The sequence below is a fragment of the Polistes fuscatus genome, unplaced genomic scaffold, assembly GCF_010416935.1.
Source record: "Polistes fuscatus isolate 324 unplaced genomic scaffold, CU_Pfus_HIC Scaffold16, whole genome shotgun sequence".
In the NCBI taxonomy this organism is placed as follows: domain Eukaryota; kingdom Metazoa; phylum Arthropoda; class Insecta; order Hymenoptera; family Vespidae; genus Polistes; species Polistes fuscatus.
The window spans coordinates 1,529,711-1,547,347 of NW_025113064.1; the positions used below are offsets into that span (position 1 = coordinate 1,529,711).

Genomic DNA, 17,637 nt, shown 5'->3' on the forward strand with positions numbered 1-17,637 from the left:
TCCAATAGTTGATCAAAGTATTTTTCTATTTCTATTATTATTATTATTATTCTAATTTTTGTCAAACGAATCAAATACTTCCAAATCATCGATATCATAATTTTATGCATTATGGTATTGAGAAAATGCATCGAAAGGTAAGAATGTTGCAAAAATACAGTCGACAATCGTATTTTATATTACTGAGTTTAATTTATAAACCACCTGTAATATGAATAATATATCTGTTATTTTTTTTCCTTTTTTTTTTTTAGAATAAGGTTAGTCAATAATAATGCGGAATATTCGCGTATCATTATTCTTATAGCAACATACTTAGAGATAACGTTGTTGCAATATTAGTTGCAATGTTAGCTCGCAATTATATTTTTACGATCCCAGTCAAGGTTTCTATTCTGTGATTATTAATGTTTCTTTTTTTGTTTTTCCTACCAAAGACAGTTATAACTATAATATACTTTTCGATCGGAGAATCAACCTAAATAACTTTACGTTCCAATCGTTCGATCGTATTCTACCATCTTCTTTTATTCGCACACACGTTTTTTTTTTTGTATCTGTGTAGAAATAAAATCATTAATTAATTCCAATTGAATAATAATTGATTTGAAATCTAGCACGTGTCTTTTTATTTCTTCATTTTTTTAATATTATTTCTCGTAATTATATTAAACTGGATTTAAATGGATTACTTGGTTGGTACAGTTTTATGATTTCAGTTGAAACTATGATGCCTTACAAATAATAACTTATCCTAGATTATTATGTGATCAGATTTATATTCCGCATAAATGTATGCGTGTGTGTGTGTGTGTCTTCTTAACGATTTCTCGATACCTCGTGTGAAATGAAAATCATAAAAAGAAAAATATGATCCTCGATATTCTATCACCTTTTACTATTCAACTAAAAATTGTTAATTTTTTTTCTTAATGGAATATTTAAAATGAAAATGACCGTATGATTATTATCGTAGTTTAGAAAAATAACGAAAGTGAAGGTAAATTTAATGGCACCCCATAAATTCTATTTCACGTTTCTATTTTTATCGAATAATAATATGTTCTTTTCACGTTCCCATCCATCCATTCTTTGACCTTTATTTATTTTCTGGTTTTATTTCTTTCTTTTTTTTTTTCTTTTTTTTTTTCTTTTTTTTTTCTATTACTCCGACATATAAAAATCTTTTATTAAGGTAATTAATTAGAATTCATTGCGATTAGTTAAATTTATCGTTAGGTTAATTACCCATCTTCGTATTTTAATGGAAAATTTGCTTTTTATTACGATGATATAGAAACGAATAAAGATATATAAAGTGTATTCATTCATTTAAATAAGGGAAAAATAATAAAATTATACGCGATGCGATTAGATTAAAATAATTTCATTTAGATAAAAAATCATTGTGTGAGAAACGAATAGGAAGAATCATAAATTCGAACGAATAAAATATAAAATCGAATTGGAAAAGAAGACAAACGAGTGAAGAAATTTGCGAGTAATTGAAATGAAATCAAACGAAAGTGAAATAAAAATCATATTATTAATGCAAAAATTATTATTTAATTTCCATAGAAATTAGCAAAGAACACAATGAATGTGAGAAACAAAAAAAAAAAAAGATTAGCATGAGCATCATAAATTCGAACGAATAAATAAAATCAAATGAAAGAAAAGAAGACTTGCAATTAATTGAAATGAAATCAAATGAAATCAAACGAAAGTGAAATAAAATCATATTAATGCAAAAATTATTATTTAATTTCCATAGAAATTAGCAAAGAACACAATGAATGTGAGAAACAAAAAAAAAAAAAAGATTAGCATGAGCATCATAAATTCGAACGAATAAATAAAATCAAATGAAAGAAAAGAAGACTTGCAATTAATTGAAATGAAATCAAATGAAATCAAACGAAAGTGAAATAAAAATCATATTATTAAATACAAGAAGCAGAACAAAAATGATCATTTGATTTCCATAGAAATTAGCAAAGAAACAATAATAAAAAAAATTATACAAATAAATGTCGATGACCCTAATAAGAAAGAAAGAAAAGAAAAGAAAAGAAATAAAATAAAAATAAAATAAAAAAGCGAGTAAAGTCATAGAGTCAACAAGAGTACCATCTTCTTCTGGTTCCAGAACTGTTTGCACGATAGACACCGAGGAAGAATAAGAAGATGAAGGAACAAGATGAAGGAAGAAGAAGAACAAGAAGAAGAAGAAAATGATGATGATGATAAAGAAGAAGAAGAACAAAAAGAACAAGATGAGGAAGAAGAAGAAGAAGAAGAAGAAGAAGAAGAAACCCGTTTGGCCTTTTTCTCGTCGACTTTAACCTCTAGCCAACACCGAGAGGTACCGCGATATTCCACCAATGAACGACGAAGACGACAACGATGAAGAAGAAAACGACGTCCGAGTTTACTTAGGACCACCGAGATATGAACGATCGTTCAAATTCAATATTTCAACCTTTCGAGAAGTCAAATGAAAAGAAAGAAGAGATGGGGCAGCCCAGAGGGAGAGGGAGGGGGAAAGAAAAAAAAAGAATGACTTTAAAGTATACCGAGAAATCCAAGAAATTCATTTGAAATATATATTCAATCTTTTCGTATTATTTTATATTTCTATATGATTCTAATATGAATTTTATTCGAATTTTATCACTAGGTTTTATATTCAATAGTAAATGAATGAAGTATTATAGTTTATATTCAATAATTATATTCAATTTATAATTAATATAATTAAAATAATAATAAATAATAATATTATATTTCTATACGATTCTAATATGAATTTTATTCGAATTTTATCACTAAGTTTTATATTCAATAATATATGAATGAAGTATTATAGTTTATATTCAATAATTATATTCAATTTATTATTAATAAGTTATTTTTAATTGAACTATTATGATAATCATCTTTTTTGATCGAATATTATATTTCTATATGATTCTAATATGAATTTTATTCGAATTTTATCACTAGATTTTATATTCAATAATAAATGAATGAAGTATTATAGTTTATATTCAATAATTATATTCAATATATAATTAATAAGTTATTTTTAATTGAACTATCCTATAATAATCATCTTTTTTGATCGAATATTATATTTCTATATGATTCTAATATGAATTTTATTCGAATTTTATCACTAGATTTTATATTCAATAGTGAATGAATGAAGTATTATAGTTTATATTCAATAATTATATTCAATTTATAATTAATAAGTTATTTTTAATCGAACTATCCTATGATAATCATCTTTTTTGATCGAATATTATATTCAATACGTTTCTAATATGAATTTTATTCGAATTTTATCACTAGGTTTTATATTCAATAGTAAATGAATGAAGTATTATAGTTTATATTCAATATATAATTAATAAGTTATTTTTAACTGAACTATCCTATGATAATCATCTTTTTTGATCGAATATTATATTTCTATACGATTCTAATATGAATTTTATTCGAATTTTATCACTAGATTTTATATTCAATAATATACGAATGAAGTATTATAGTTTATATTCAATAATTATATTCAATATATAATTACTAAGTTAATCTTTCATATTTTCATTTTACTATATTATTTTTTTATAATTTTATACATTAATTATTAATTATTTTATACTTTTTATATTTTATTTTATACTTTTCTTACTTGCATACCCCCCTTTTCCTATATAAATTAATAAAATAATTACGTATATATTATAAATAAAATGTATCATTTTATTTAGACTATAAACCTGTGACTCGTTAATAATAAAATCATAAAACATTGTTAAACAAACGTAAAAAAAAGAAAAAAATTAGGATCAAAAGTATGAAGAAAAAGTTGAAAAGAAAATTAGTAAATTCTTCTTCTTCATATATGCACAGATTTTGTATACTCGTGAACGCATGTATATAAATGTGTATTATGTGTGCGTGTGTATGTGTGTGTGCAGATACTTTCTAATCAATCGAGACTAGATACGTCAAATCCCGTTATCTTTGGTATGGAATCAGGAAGAACTATACGGAAACTTGACTAACGATGCTAGTGAAATGCAAAGATCAATATCTACGTGTCGTTACCACTAAACGTGACTCTGTAACGGCCTAACAGAAATTCTTCTTAAACAAGGACTCATATAACATTTATGTATGTATGTGTATGCGTGTATGTATAAAGAAGAAGAAGAAGAAGACTACGTGTCAACGGCCCGATGGTGTAAGTTCCTCTTTGGTGTATACTCGAAAAAACGATCGTTAAAAACCGTATGTGTAAATTTGTGTTAAACCTAACAACTAATTTGTTTTTATCATTAGTACTTAGGAAAGTTTTTTTTTCTTCCTTTTCTTCTTTTTTTTATATTTGAAAATTTTATCCATAAGTTTAATCGTTTTTTAGAAGTGTGATATCGAGAACATTTATTAAAAACTTTGATGATTTTTTGTTTTATACGTTCAATTGAAAAATTCGTTCCTTTTTTTTCTTTCTAATAACAAAATAATGATTAACGTATATACTTTTATTTCCTATGATCCAAATACTTAGAAAAATTTCTAAAAAACACTAAAGGTTTGTTAGTAACACATTTTAATACTTGATATTAATTTTATAATCATTTTATTAATTGAAACGAGAGAATAATTATTTGAAAACACAACAGAATAGATATTTTGAAAAATTACTTAATAGGATAGATTTCATAGATTTTTGCATAGATTACCATAGAATACCCATTGACACCCATGGAATTCCTTTTTTTGTTAATAGTTTTAGAATAGCTTTACAGGTGTGTTAAGTCCTTTTTTCTCCCTGTAAAGGAAATCTTTCCCTAAATTTACCACCGAAACGAATGAAAACGTTACTGATCTATAGTTATTCATAGGTAACCATGGGGAGCATAAAGTCGTCACTTCAGTTTATAAATACTTATTGTAACATACAATAACAAATAATAACAACAACAACAATAATAATAACAATAATAATAATCAACAGAGATGTTAAAGATTAGATAGATCTCTTAAGATCTATCTGCCAGTTTTCTTTTGTCAACATTTTTCTAAAGAATATTTCTCTTGGGGGTAAAATCCAGGATGTTATTTCAATTTGTAGACATACTAATTCAAATACTGACAAAATATTTAAATTGTATAATTTTTATTGTTATTAATTAATTTTATTAATTTTAAATTTATTAATTTTTATTTTTATTAATTTATTAATTTTTTAAATTTTTAATTTATTCATTTTATTATTTGTAATATAATTATTAATATGTGAAATCAAATTCAAGAGTGGATATAGAAGTATAGAAAAATAATTGTTAAAGTTCATAAGAACATGTGTCCTATTTGATTTTGTTTCAATATTTAAAACTATAATAATTCCTGATAGTTAGAATCTTTAAAAACACTTTGATTAAATTTCATTAAAATAATATGTGACACCATAGTCAACAGGTAGAAGAAATAGATAACACTGTTCAGAAATATGAAGATAGAAAACTGTTTATGTGTTCTAATAGTTTGAAATTATAAAATACAAGAACTAATCATTCCTATAAATTAATAAATCATTCCATAATGAGAGTTATTTGTCAGCTAATAGTTTTCTAATCTTAATAATTGAACATTTAAACTATTAATATCATTTGTTCCTAATGATTATTTTAATAGTATTGTGTAATATAATTCTTGTCTATCAAACCTATAAAATATTAATAATAATTTCAAATATTATATCATTCTTATGTTATCCTAATCTTTATCTAAAAATATTTCTACAATAATTATAATAAATCCAATTAAAATGAATCAAAAACATGTACAAACTACTAAAGAGAAAAAAATCTAATCTAAATCTTTTACAAGAGATACACAAACCTAACAATTATCAAACATTTCAAGAAAATTCATAAGCTATACTAACGAACCTTAAAGTTACGAAATGGCCAGCTATAAATATTACATTGTGCCGGTAGCAAGAAAGTCTTACAGCGAATGTAACTATAAACCTCAATTTCAACTTGGACTCCTGCACGCGTCTACATACACACACACACATACACATACATATACACATTTAAACACCTAACACGAAAACGAAACAAATTCATGTGAACGATTAAATGCTTACTATGTTATATATAAACTGCATTGGTGAATAATGTAATAATACGTTTAGTTGATACACATATATATATATTTATTTGTATTAATGTGTGTATGCATTTGTGCAAGCATTTATGTATATGTGTATGTGTATATATATATATATGTTTGACGATTAACGACAGCTATGTCGCCTTGGTAATAATAAAAGCGATAATGTAGGGAAACGATTAACCGTAATTAGAAACGTCATTGTTATACACCGCTCGTTTCGCTCTATTATTTTTTCCTTTTTCTATTTCTTTTTTTTTCTGTGTGTTTATGTGTGTGTGTGTATTTTCCTATTATATTTCCTCGTATTTTCTACTTTTTTTTTGTCTAACCCAGTACGTATTATTTCATATGAGTTTATTATTTAAAAATAAAATTGTCTTCTTCTTCTTCTTATTCTTATTCTTCTCTTTCTATATCATTTTATTATTTTATTATTAAAATTTTATATGAAATAATACTTTTCAATATAGTCTGATTATTAAAATTTCCAAAAAACTCTCAAGTATAACAAAAGACAACAATTGTAATTAATTTCATTAATTTATTATACAAAATAAAAGTATAATATATTTATTTGTTAATTTGAAAATATTCATAACGAATAAAATAAAAAAGAAAAGCGTGTTTTAATTATATAAGTTAACATATTTATAGGTAAAATATTTTGTTAGAATATTATTTGAAGTATTGTAATATACTATAAGTATATCCTATATAAGTATAGTAAATAATGTTCAATATATATCACGAACATAGTAAAAGATCGCGTGCCAGTTCATGCAACACCTATATTCACCTAAGTCGATCGATAATCGTCATAGTCGACGAATACTTTGCGAGCAATTACAAATGGTTTGTTGGAAATACATATTTCATATACTACCAATGCACACATATACAACACAGAGAATATCAAAAAAAAAAAAAAGATATCCATAAAATACACAACGAAACAAATACATATATATATACATACACGCAAACGTATATATATATGTATAAATATTGACAGAATGTCCGTCAATATCTCGACAAAAAATCAACGATTAGTAATGACTTATTGAGAACAAAAATGGCGGCGCCATTCTTTTCGAAGAAAAAAAATATAATATTTATATCTACCTGTATATCGTACATATACACGATACACATACATAAATATATATATTCAAATGCATTTATAATTAATATTAATTATAAATCAATGTTTGTTTCCAAGCAACCTATTCTAACCTAAAAATTCGATGATTTTATTATTCATTCTTTTCGAAGAAAAATATAATATTTATATCTACCTGTACATCGTGTACATATACACAATATATATATATAAATATTCAAATGCATTTATAATTAATATTAATTATTAAATCAATGTTTGTTTCCAAGCAACCTATTCTAACCTAAAAACTCGATGATTATATTCTAAACTTGTTTTTATCGTTTGGAGTGAGGTGAGAAGGGGAAAAGCAATTGATCTTTATACGAATAACATTTTTCTTCCGATATAATATCGTTATAACAATTTTTATTAGGTATAATAATCGTTCGACATTTGAATATATACGGGTCTATAAAAATGAAAAAGAATGAGAAAAAAATACAAGTGGAAACTTTCGAGAAGATTATTGTCCTCTTTTATTACACGCATCAACATGTTGACTGTTAAATCGTTACGTGTCTATCATCTACAGAATGAAGGCATTATATTCTGAGGGGTATTAAAGACCCTGGTGAAAGTATAGAATCCGCAATACGGATTTCCGCATGCTCGATGAATACAAATTTTAATAGATACATTTTCATTTGCATCATTATAATATATCACTAATAATAATTCCATCATTTTATTTTCCTATATTCAAATCTTCTAATCGTAAATATTACAAAAACCCAATTATATAAAACAATTTATTATATATTTTCTATTAAAATATTGCAAAAAATAAAAAAAATGTAGGAGACACCGTGTACATTCCATTACTGTTCTGTACATTAAACGAATAATATAAATCATTATAGATATAATCAATTTTTAAATCTGTTCTAACCAATAAGAGTGACAATGATAATCAATAATAAAAATAATAATAATAACTAAAAATAAAATAAAATAATATTAAGAATAAATCTCTCGAAATTATTATGAAAGATAGATCAACGTATAATACGACAATGAAGTATAAAATAATACTATTTATATTATTTTAAATATCCCTACATATATATATAAAAATATAAATCGGTAGGAGACCGCAGGCGTGACCGGAGGCGGCGCGGTGGCCCCAACAGGCTCCGCGAAACGGACCAATCAGGATCCACTCTAGTGGGAGCTTTTTTTTCTCCCAACGTTTCATTCGCTCCCCCTTTTTCCTTTTCGCGATGTGTGTTAAGCAAGAGACCCTGATTTCTCCCCCACCTAACTACTCCTTTCCACCCCCACTTTCTCTTATAATACTTCAATACCACCACCACCACCACCTCCAACACCACCACCACCCTTTTCCTCTCCACCTTCTCTCTCTTTCTCTTCCTAATTCGCGAACGGGGGGAGTAAGTGCGCGTTTGAGTTTGCGCGCGCGCGCGCGCACTTTGATTCAATACACTTCATCTATCCCCCCCCCATCATCCTCCTCCTACTCCTCATCCTACTTTTATCCTAAGTTCCATGTACCCTTTTTGACTGTTCTATTTTATTTAATAGATTATTATACATTTGTATGATTAAATTCGTATATAAAAATATATATTGGGACTGAAATCAATATACTTTTCATCTATTCTCACCACCACATCATCCTCCTTCTACTTTTATCCTAACTTCCATGTACCCTTCTTGACTTTTCTATTTTATTTAATAGATTATTATATATATTTTGTATAATTGAATTCATATATGTTCAACGATAACGGTGCGGTGACAGCACTAATTTCTGTTCGATAATTTAAGTCAAGCAGCCGTAAGTACGATTAGTACTTGGATGGGTCACCCGCTTGAGAAAAAACCCGATGTGTCCGTTTTTGACGCCAAGATTTTCCGCCTAGTTAACAGCTAGAGCTGGTCCCAAGCCTAGATAAAATAGGTTAGAGGGTTCGAGGGTTGAGGCTAGCAACCTACCCTCGGGTAAAACAATAAATCGGTCCTAAAAATATAGCAATAAAAAAGGTATTATAACAGGATGACAAAGTCCCAATAAAAAGAGGAAGAAAATTCGTATATGAAAATATTCCTGGTACGAAAAATATATATTGGGACTGATTGTTAAATCAAACGGATTAATAAAAAGATAAAGAAGAGAAAGAAAGGTGTCTAAAAATGTACATAAAAAATAGCATGAAATTAGTATTAGAACTTTGAAAAAGAATATCGAACATTTATAAAAGGAAAATAATAAAATATAACAATTGAAAGGTGGTATTTCTCTCTGAATCGTAGAAAATTCATTGAAATTTGATTAATGTTATCGAATATTTCATGGGGTGAAGATGACGGAGGTGGAATTAATTTCTATAAACAATTACATGATGTTTTCGCATTTGTTTAAAAATAATCGGAATCGTAATTTATAAACCGTCGATCTAATTACGTTCAAACTATGATATAAAATAAAAAATAAAGATAGGAAGGATTATGTTCGAACCGTGTTCTACTACAATTCGATTATTAAGGATGCATCCAACCCCACGTAAAAACAGGAACAAAAACAAGGAAGAGAGAGATAAATAAAAAATAAAAAAAGAGAGAAGAGAAGAGAAGATAAGAAAGGAGAAGAGATTGGCGTTCGCAATTTTGGGACCGGCCCAAGCAAGGTTCGGGCCCCGCTTCAGGATATTAGCTCCGAAATCTAATTATGAGATTTTTATAGGGCTATCGTAAAACGGCCAAGTAATAATTCGTAACTCCGCAGGATTGTAAGTGTGTGTCTGTATGTATGAGTAAGTGTGTGTGTGTAAGTGTGTAAGAGAGAAAGATAGAAGGTGGGCCCCTGTTATGTCTTTACCGTCTGCATCCAAGCTGCACGTTTCAACCGAAAGATAATAATCTTCCTATGGGACCACCATACTTCGTGAAATACCGTTGCTAATTTTTCCTACATTTTTCGAACACTCGTTTTTTATATATGTATATATATATCTTTGTCAAGGACATTTAAGAAATTTAACATGATTTCACATTTTTTTTATAAATTCCGAATGATTTTAATTGAATACCGTAAGACCATGGGGGACGACGAGATCGTAATATAAAAAAAAAGAAAAAAAAGAAGAAAATGCGTCATTGTATTTTTAAATAATACATTTTATCTCTTTTTTTCTCAAGGACACTTTGAAAAGGTAAAAAGAAATAAGAAAAATTGACAAATTACGAGAAACAATCGATTCATTCTTTCGTGATTGATATTCGTCTCGAAATTCTCGTCAGGATTTCTCTATCTGTTACGTGTTTTATATCTAAACGTAACTATAGTAAAAAAATATAATAAAACTATGGGAGACCATAGAACGAGAAAGGCATTTATATATTTTTTAGCTTCAGTTACTTTTTATTGAAGTACCATTTGTCTCATTTATCAAGGACACTTTCTACGAGTGTAAAAAAAATTCGACCGTTTCTATAAATAAAAAAAAGAAGAAAAAAAAGAAAGAAAGAAACATTCGATTGTTCCCTATGGTAAATCAAAGTAAAAATTTAACGAAAGAGAAAGAAAAGGAAGAAAAAAAGAAAAAAAACTAACAGGGACACCTTGTAACCAACGTACACACGTATATACGTAAACGTATGTATAAATGGTGAGTACAAATTTCTATGAATGTGATTATATACTTAGGAATATAATCAACCTATGCAATGTTTGTTCCTGCCAAAATTAGAAACGAAACGAAACGAAACGAAACGAAACCAGGAGGTGGGGGTGGGGGTGGGGGTAATGGGATGGATATATGTATCCAACGTATGCATAGTTGTAAATGTGTATGTGGAATGCGTGTGTATGATATTTGGATGACGTCACAGGTTTCTCGCCAAATAGAAAAGCAAATTTCATCGATCGTATAAAGTATTGATTTATCACCTTCGTAACACACAAACGTCTCTATATATGTGTTACGTCACTTTAGAGTAAATAAGATCAATGACGTTCGGAAATGTCTTATTAATCTAAAGGAATCTAACGATTATAGAAAAAAAAAAAAAGAAAAAAAAAACTCTTCTAAGTATATTCTTTTATTTGCTATACGAAAAGATTTTTCTTCTTCTATTTTAATTTTAATCTCTTATTGAAATTGTATTAATTATTAATTTTTATTATTATTTTTTTTCCTCAATAATTATATAATTATTAATAATAATAATATAATATTATAATATTTATATAATAATTAATATATATATATATTATACAATATATTAATAATAATAACAATAATTATATAATATTAATAATAAATATATAATTATTATATACAATTAATTAATAATTTTTATTTCTCAATAAATTAATCGTACGAGAGTGATCGGTAAGATTTCTTATAATGTAAACAAAACAAAACTAAAAAAAAAGGAGAAAAAAAATAAAAATACAGGTGGTAAAAGAAGAATGAAACGAGTAAATAACATCTGTTGTTTTACAAAACTTAGGAATTAGAAACTAAAAAAAAAAAAGGAAAAAAACGCGAGAAGGTGTCGTTAAAAAAATTTGAGACGCAATTACTTTCGTTGGATATACCTAAACGATCTTAAAACGTATTTTATACGTATGATCTTTTATCGAAAAGAAAAAAGAAAAAAAAGGAGTGGGAGGGTGTAGGGGGGAGGGAAAAAAATGGAAACGAATCGAAACAACGTATCGAACTAATACGAAAAAATGTAAACATCGCGAAAGTTCTTAGGAAAGATCGAATGAAAAAAAAAAAATAAAGGTGTAGAATATTTATATATATTTATATATGTATACTATACTATATAATAATAATAATAATCGCTTGACTCGTTTTTCTCGCGATATTATATCGTGTAAGTACACTTTCTTGAATTCTCGTGTACTTTCGTGTCGTTTCTGATTTCATATATACATATATGTATTTACTAAATCATATATTTATATATGTATATATGTATATACACCTACAATTACAAAATTGCCGTTATTAATGGCCGATTATTATTTTCTCTGGTTGCACGAAACACAAGCTGACGTGCATCCTCCTCCAATCATTGTCGGAAAATATTTCTAATAAAATTAAAGAAGAAGAAGAAGAAGAAAGAAAGAAAGAAAGAAAAAAAAAAAACAGAAGAAGAAAAATCTCTACCTAATTCCTCTCATAATTTCTATTCATTTATTATTCGTATATTTCTAACTCACCAAAAAAAAAGCAGAAAAAAAAAGGAGTAACACATTTTTTCCTATTTAATTTGAATTTATTTATTTTACTATACTCGAGTCGTAATAATTTCGTTTATCGAAGAGAAATCGAATGAAAGGTTATTTTATATATTTTTTTAGTTTGTTTTTTTTTCTCTTGCCTAAAATAATTGTTTATTTATTAACTCTCTCTCTCTGTAATTTGTAATTTAATTATTTATCAATTCACTGAAATTTATTAATTGATTTAATTTAATCAAAAATAATTGGATATATTTGTAATAAATATGTAATACGATGAAAAATACATTGTTTCTTGATCATTGTGATCACTTTGAAAGTTAATTGGTCAACGAATAAGAAAGGGAGGAAGAATATTCCTTTTGGCAAGACCACTTTCACGCATTAAATGAAATTATTCATGGGAGGAAAAGCTTTTAGTTTGCCAATTGGTCTGTCACATGACATATTGTTAACATACCTAATACATAAAAGATACACACAAACATGAGTGATTCACCTAAATGCGACACTTCAATTATTTGTCAACTATTCGTTCGAAGAAGAAGAAATATTTCCAACTAACCTTTCATCATATACAAAAGTATAATCAATTTAAATATAATATATTGTAATAAAAATAAATTATATAATAAATTAATAAATAATATAATAAATTAATAAATAATATAATATAATTTAACGTTAATATAATCAATTTAAATATAATATATTATAACAAAAATAAATAAAATAAATAAATTAATATAAATAATTTAACGTTATCATTAATTTTTTAATTAATCCCCCATTATATTTGATATAAAAAATTATTTCAAAGTAATTGTAAAATTCAATATTATTAAATTACTCATCTCCTGTAAAAAGATAAATTAAACGAAAGAAAAAACAAAATTGAATAAACGTATTATTATTATTAAAACAAATATTCTATATAAAATAATTTTTTCTCTACACTTGTGTATAAGATAGAGAAAAAAAGAAAAATAAAGAAAGAAAGAAAGGAAAAAAAAAAACAAAAAAAGGCCAACGAGAATTCGTGACACTGCTTATAAATATCCAAATTACTTGGAAATCAAATTTTGCAATCGTACGATGCGATAATCGTAAACAAAAAAAGGCAAGGCACCGCTACCACCACCATATCACCATAAACCATTACCAATTATATTTTATACTAAAAATAAACTAAATATAATAAAGATATAGATTACTTAATCTTATTGTCAGATTAATATTTTTGATCTTCCTCAATACCGTTTTGTTTGTCCCTAAAGAGATATTAATCTACATGAATAATATTAATAAAAATAATAATAATAATAACAATAGAAGAATGGACATGAATAAAGAAAAAAACAGATGACAGGGGTGATGATAAATATAAAAGTAATGAAAAAAGAATCGGTAGAGATAAATAATAAAAACAAGAATAAAACAAATTAATTGCTATATATATCATGATCAAAAATACGTTTAAATTGTTTTCAAATGAAATCTGAAAAATTCAAATGCTTTGTGTTAAACCTGACCAAGACAATTGTAATCAAATTGCATACACGTATGTATAATAATCAGATTAATCCATTTCTTTTTCAATTTAATTATTTATATCGAATTATATAAAAAAGAAAAACAAAGAAATAGTGTGACTTCTTTTCAAATTACAATTTGAAATACATTTCTCAACTTGCTACGAGTACTTTCATGGCAACTATAGGAAAAGTGCATACACGGGGATCGGAAAGTTGAATTATTTCTTTTTGTTATTTTTTTTTAAATAAACGCATACAAAGCATTGAATAAAATTACTGACGGGGGGATAAAACTACGTTTTAATTTATATCAAAGTAATATAATTCGATGAACGCGATCGCATATAAATTTAATTACTTGGAATATTTACAAAAGATGATATTAAAAAAAAAAAAAAGATAAAAAAAGAAAGAAAGAAAGGAACAAAACAAAATGAAACGATCTAAGCGAAATAAAACAAACAATTCGATTACCTTCGATACACTTTTTTTCTTGCCCTAAGTGAAAAAAAAAGAAAAAAAAAGGAAAAAAAGCACGTATATAAATCCGAGAAAAATACAAATATTTCTCGAAACGAATAAACTAGAGGATTAAAAAACGACAAATTATCAACTAATGACGAAATAAAGTAAAAAGAAACGAAAAACGGGGTGTTAAAAAGAATAAATAAGCGAAAAGTACGAAAGTTGGAAACTAAACGGAAAGGGAAAGGGGTAAGAAAGGGAGTGGGGGTGGGGGTGGGGGTGGGTTAGAAAAAAACAAGACATACAAAGCAATAAGATAATAGAAAGAAAAAACACTGGTCGTGTGTATCTATGGTTAATCACATACCGGTGAGCTCTCAGGCGTTTGCTGATGGTGTTCCCCCATGGGTTGTAGATTTGCCATCCCTCCACCAGGATTAACCATGTCTTGATAATCGTCGCTCATCTCCATCGCGTACGATGGTAACGGCTCTTTATTCTTAACCCGAATTTTGATTTTTTATTCGGCACTCGGGCCGTCCAATGTTGAAAACGAAGTTGAAATTGTTCAACTTGCGGATCAGTCGTTTAAGATCCCCCTTCTGTCGCATAGGACAAACACACAATCAAGATATAATAATAATAATAATCATCGATTAATTTTTCTTGCACTTTCTTTTCTTTTTTGTGTTTTTTTTAATTATCACTTATTGTGTAACAACAATATTTTAATATAAATGTATATATATATTAATAATATATATACATATATATATATTTTTATATTTATTATAATAAACGAATATATTTTTTAATATTTTAAACGTTATACACCTATTTTTATATTTTATATTTTATTTTATATTTTTGTTTTTTTAGACATGCATTCGTATCGAGCCTTTTACTTTTTTGTTTCTTTTAACGTGTCCTTTTTCTTATTTCTATAGTCAATATTCTTTTCTCATTTTGTCTTTATTCCTTCTGTCAGTCACGATAATTCACGTATAAGTATATTAACGTATTGTATTATAATAATAATAATAATAATAAAGAAAACCAAAGTAACGCGAATTGTATCACTGATAATAATCGTTGAATCCAATCGTAAGAGTTACGTTTAATTTCTCCCCACAAACGATCGAGATTTTGTTTATACGATTTTTTTATTAGAAACTAATGTATTGTTCTTTATCAATCGTATAGTTAGTCCAAAGTCTGATAATATTTTTGTCTTTTAAAACAATACTTTCATATATTTTTCGATCGAATATATATATACGCGGTGTTGCATTCATAAAATTAACACACCGAAACTCGTTTTAATATATTGCACTTGTAAACTAATCACGTTTTAAACTTCGTTGCGTTGCAGCAATTGCACGTATACATTGCGCGTATAAATTCGATATAATCGAAAATATGAGATTAAAATGAGAGAACACAAAAATAATCGAATAAAATATCAATGAACGAGAGACAAAGTTTGTTCGTGTCGATGAACGATGAAATATAGGGGCGAAGGGGGGGTGGGTTTACACCAACAAAAAAATCAAACGTACAAATGTGTATAAAATCAAATCAATTGGGGCGAGGGGGGAGGGGAGAGGGGTAAAATAACCGAGTCACACCAAAAGTTTGGATCAACGTACCACGAACTATTAACACCGTGCCGTCGACGGAGAGACTGACAGAAAATTTTCAACTATCCCTCCTCGAAAAGAAATCCTTCTCGGGAAAACAAGAAAGAGATAGATAAATCCTAAAAGAGATCAAGAGAGAGGGGGGAGAAGATAGATAGATAGAAAGGACGAGGGCAGATTTAGAAAAAGAAGAAGAAAAAAAGGAAGGAAAAGGTAGGGATAACCAACACACGACGACGACGACGACGACGACGACGACGCGACACTATAAACACTCTTATCGTTTTTTTTTTCCCCCACCTTTATATCTTTCTTATTTTTGTTTGTCCTTTTTCTTTTTTCTTTTTCCTTTTTTTTGTCAAAATTCTTCTCACTTATTATCGTTTACACCACGTACATGATTGCTCTTATTACAGTTATTATTATTATTATTATTATTATTATTATTATTATTATGATTATTATGATGACGATTACTTTTATTAATTAAGTAATTAATCATATTTTCCCTCAAATGTCTCCCATTTGATCTGTTTGTTCGTTACTTCGATATAAAAACTTGTTTACGAATCTCGTATCGCATGGATTATTCGCTTCTCATTCCTTTTTATCAACGCGTAAAAACTTCGTTTAAAAACTTCGATCAGATTTTCGCATGTGTTTATTTTTCGTCGTTGTCAAATCGAATATTATAATTCGTTCGCGCGTATTCATTTATCGTGATGCGATCATCGTGTGTACACGCGCGCGTTTATAATGATATATTTTGTTATTTATATTTTAGATAACAATACTATTAGAAAAAAGCACACGTTGTATATTGAAGCAGGAGAGGACTGATGACGCGCGCGCGTCCTCTTGCGATCTGACCCGAGCGCGCGTTCGAGTCTCGGGGAACGTTCGAGTGGACGGACTTTATCCCCACCACTCGTCTCAACTACTAACCGCTACTCCGACACGCTCATAGTGGGCGTGAACACATGAATTTAATGCCACGCCTACTATCGGAAGGCCGGAGAATTCACTCCTTGTATTGGATACTATCAAGATTATCCTACTCCAATTCCGCTGCCTACATCCAATCGTAACACGTTTCCGATATCTTACGCTTATAACCCTCTCTTCTTAAACCAATCATTTTCTTTTCTATTGTTTTTTCTTTTTTGTTTTTTATCTTTACAAAGAGATCATTCCGAGAACGAGGAAATTTAGTTAACAATAAGTCTTATCGATAATCGTTGAATTATTAAACATTTGGAAACTTTACATTTTTATCAGATCAGGCGTATCTTCGATTTCTCCTTCGATTTATTTCCCTCCTACCGCAATTCTCTCATAAGGCCCAATTATTTAATATGATTTTTTATTATAAAACCCCCGACAATATAATAGCGATTACAATGAAATTTATTA

The 17,637-nt window shown here is 27.4% G+C and overlaps 1 protein-coding gene across 1 annotated transcript in view; it reads right to left on the bottom strand.

Annotated features, from left to right (window-relative positions):
• The window catches only part of LOC122514840 (protein dead ringer-like), a 137,139-nt gene extending 120,084 nt beyond the window's left edge, over positions 1-17,055 (bottom strand). The window contains exons 1-2 of the mRNA XM_043631915.1: positions 16,702-17,055; positions 14,952-15,186 (exon numbers count right to left, since the gene is read on the bottom strand). Coding sequence (XP_043487850.1) covers positions 14,952-15,056 — 105 coding nt within the window. The 5' untranslated portion in view covers positions 15,057-15,186; positions 16,702-17,055. The remainder of the gene's footprint in view (positions 1-14,951; positions 15,187-16,701) is intronic.
• Between the last annotated feature and the right edge of the window lie 582 nt (positions 17,056-17,637).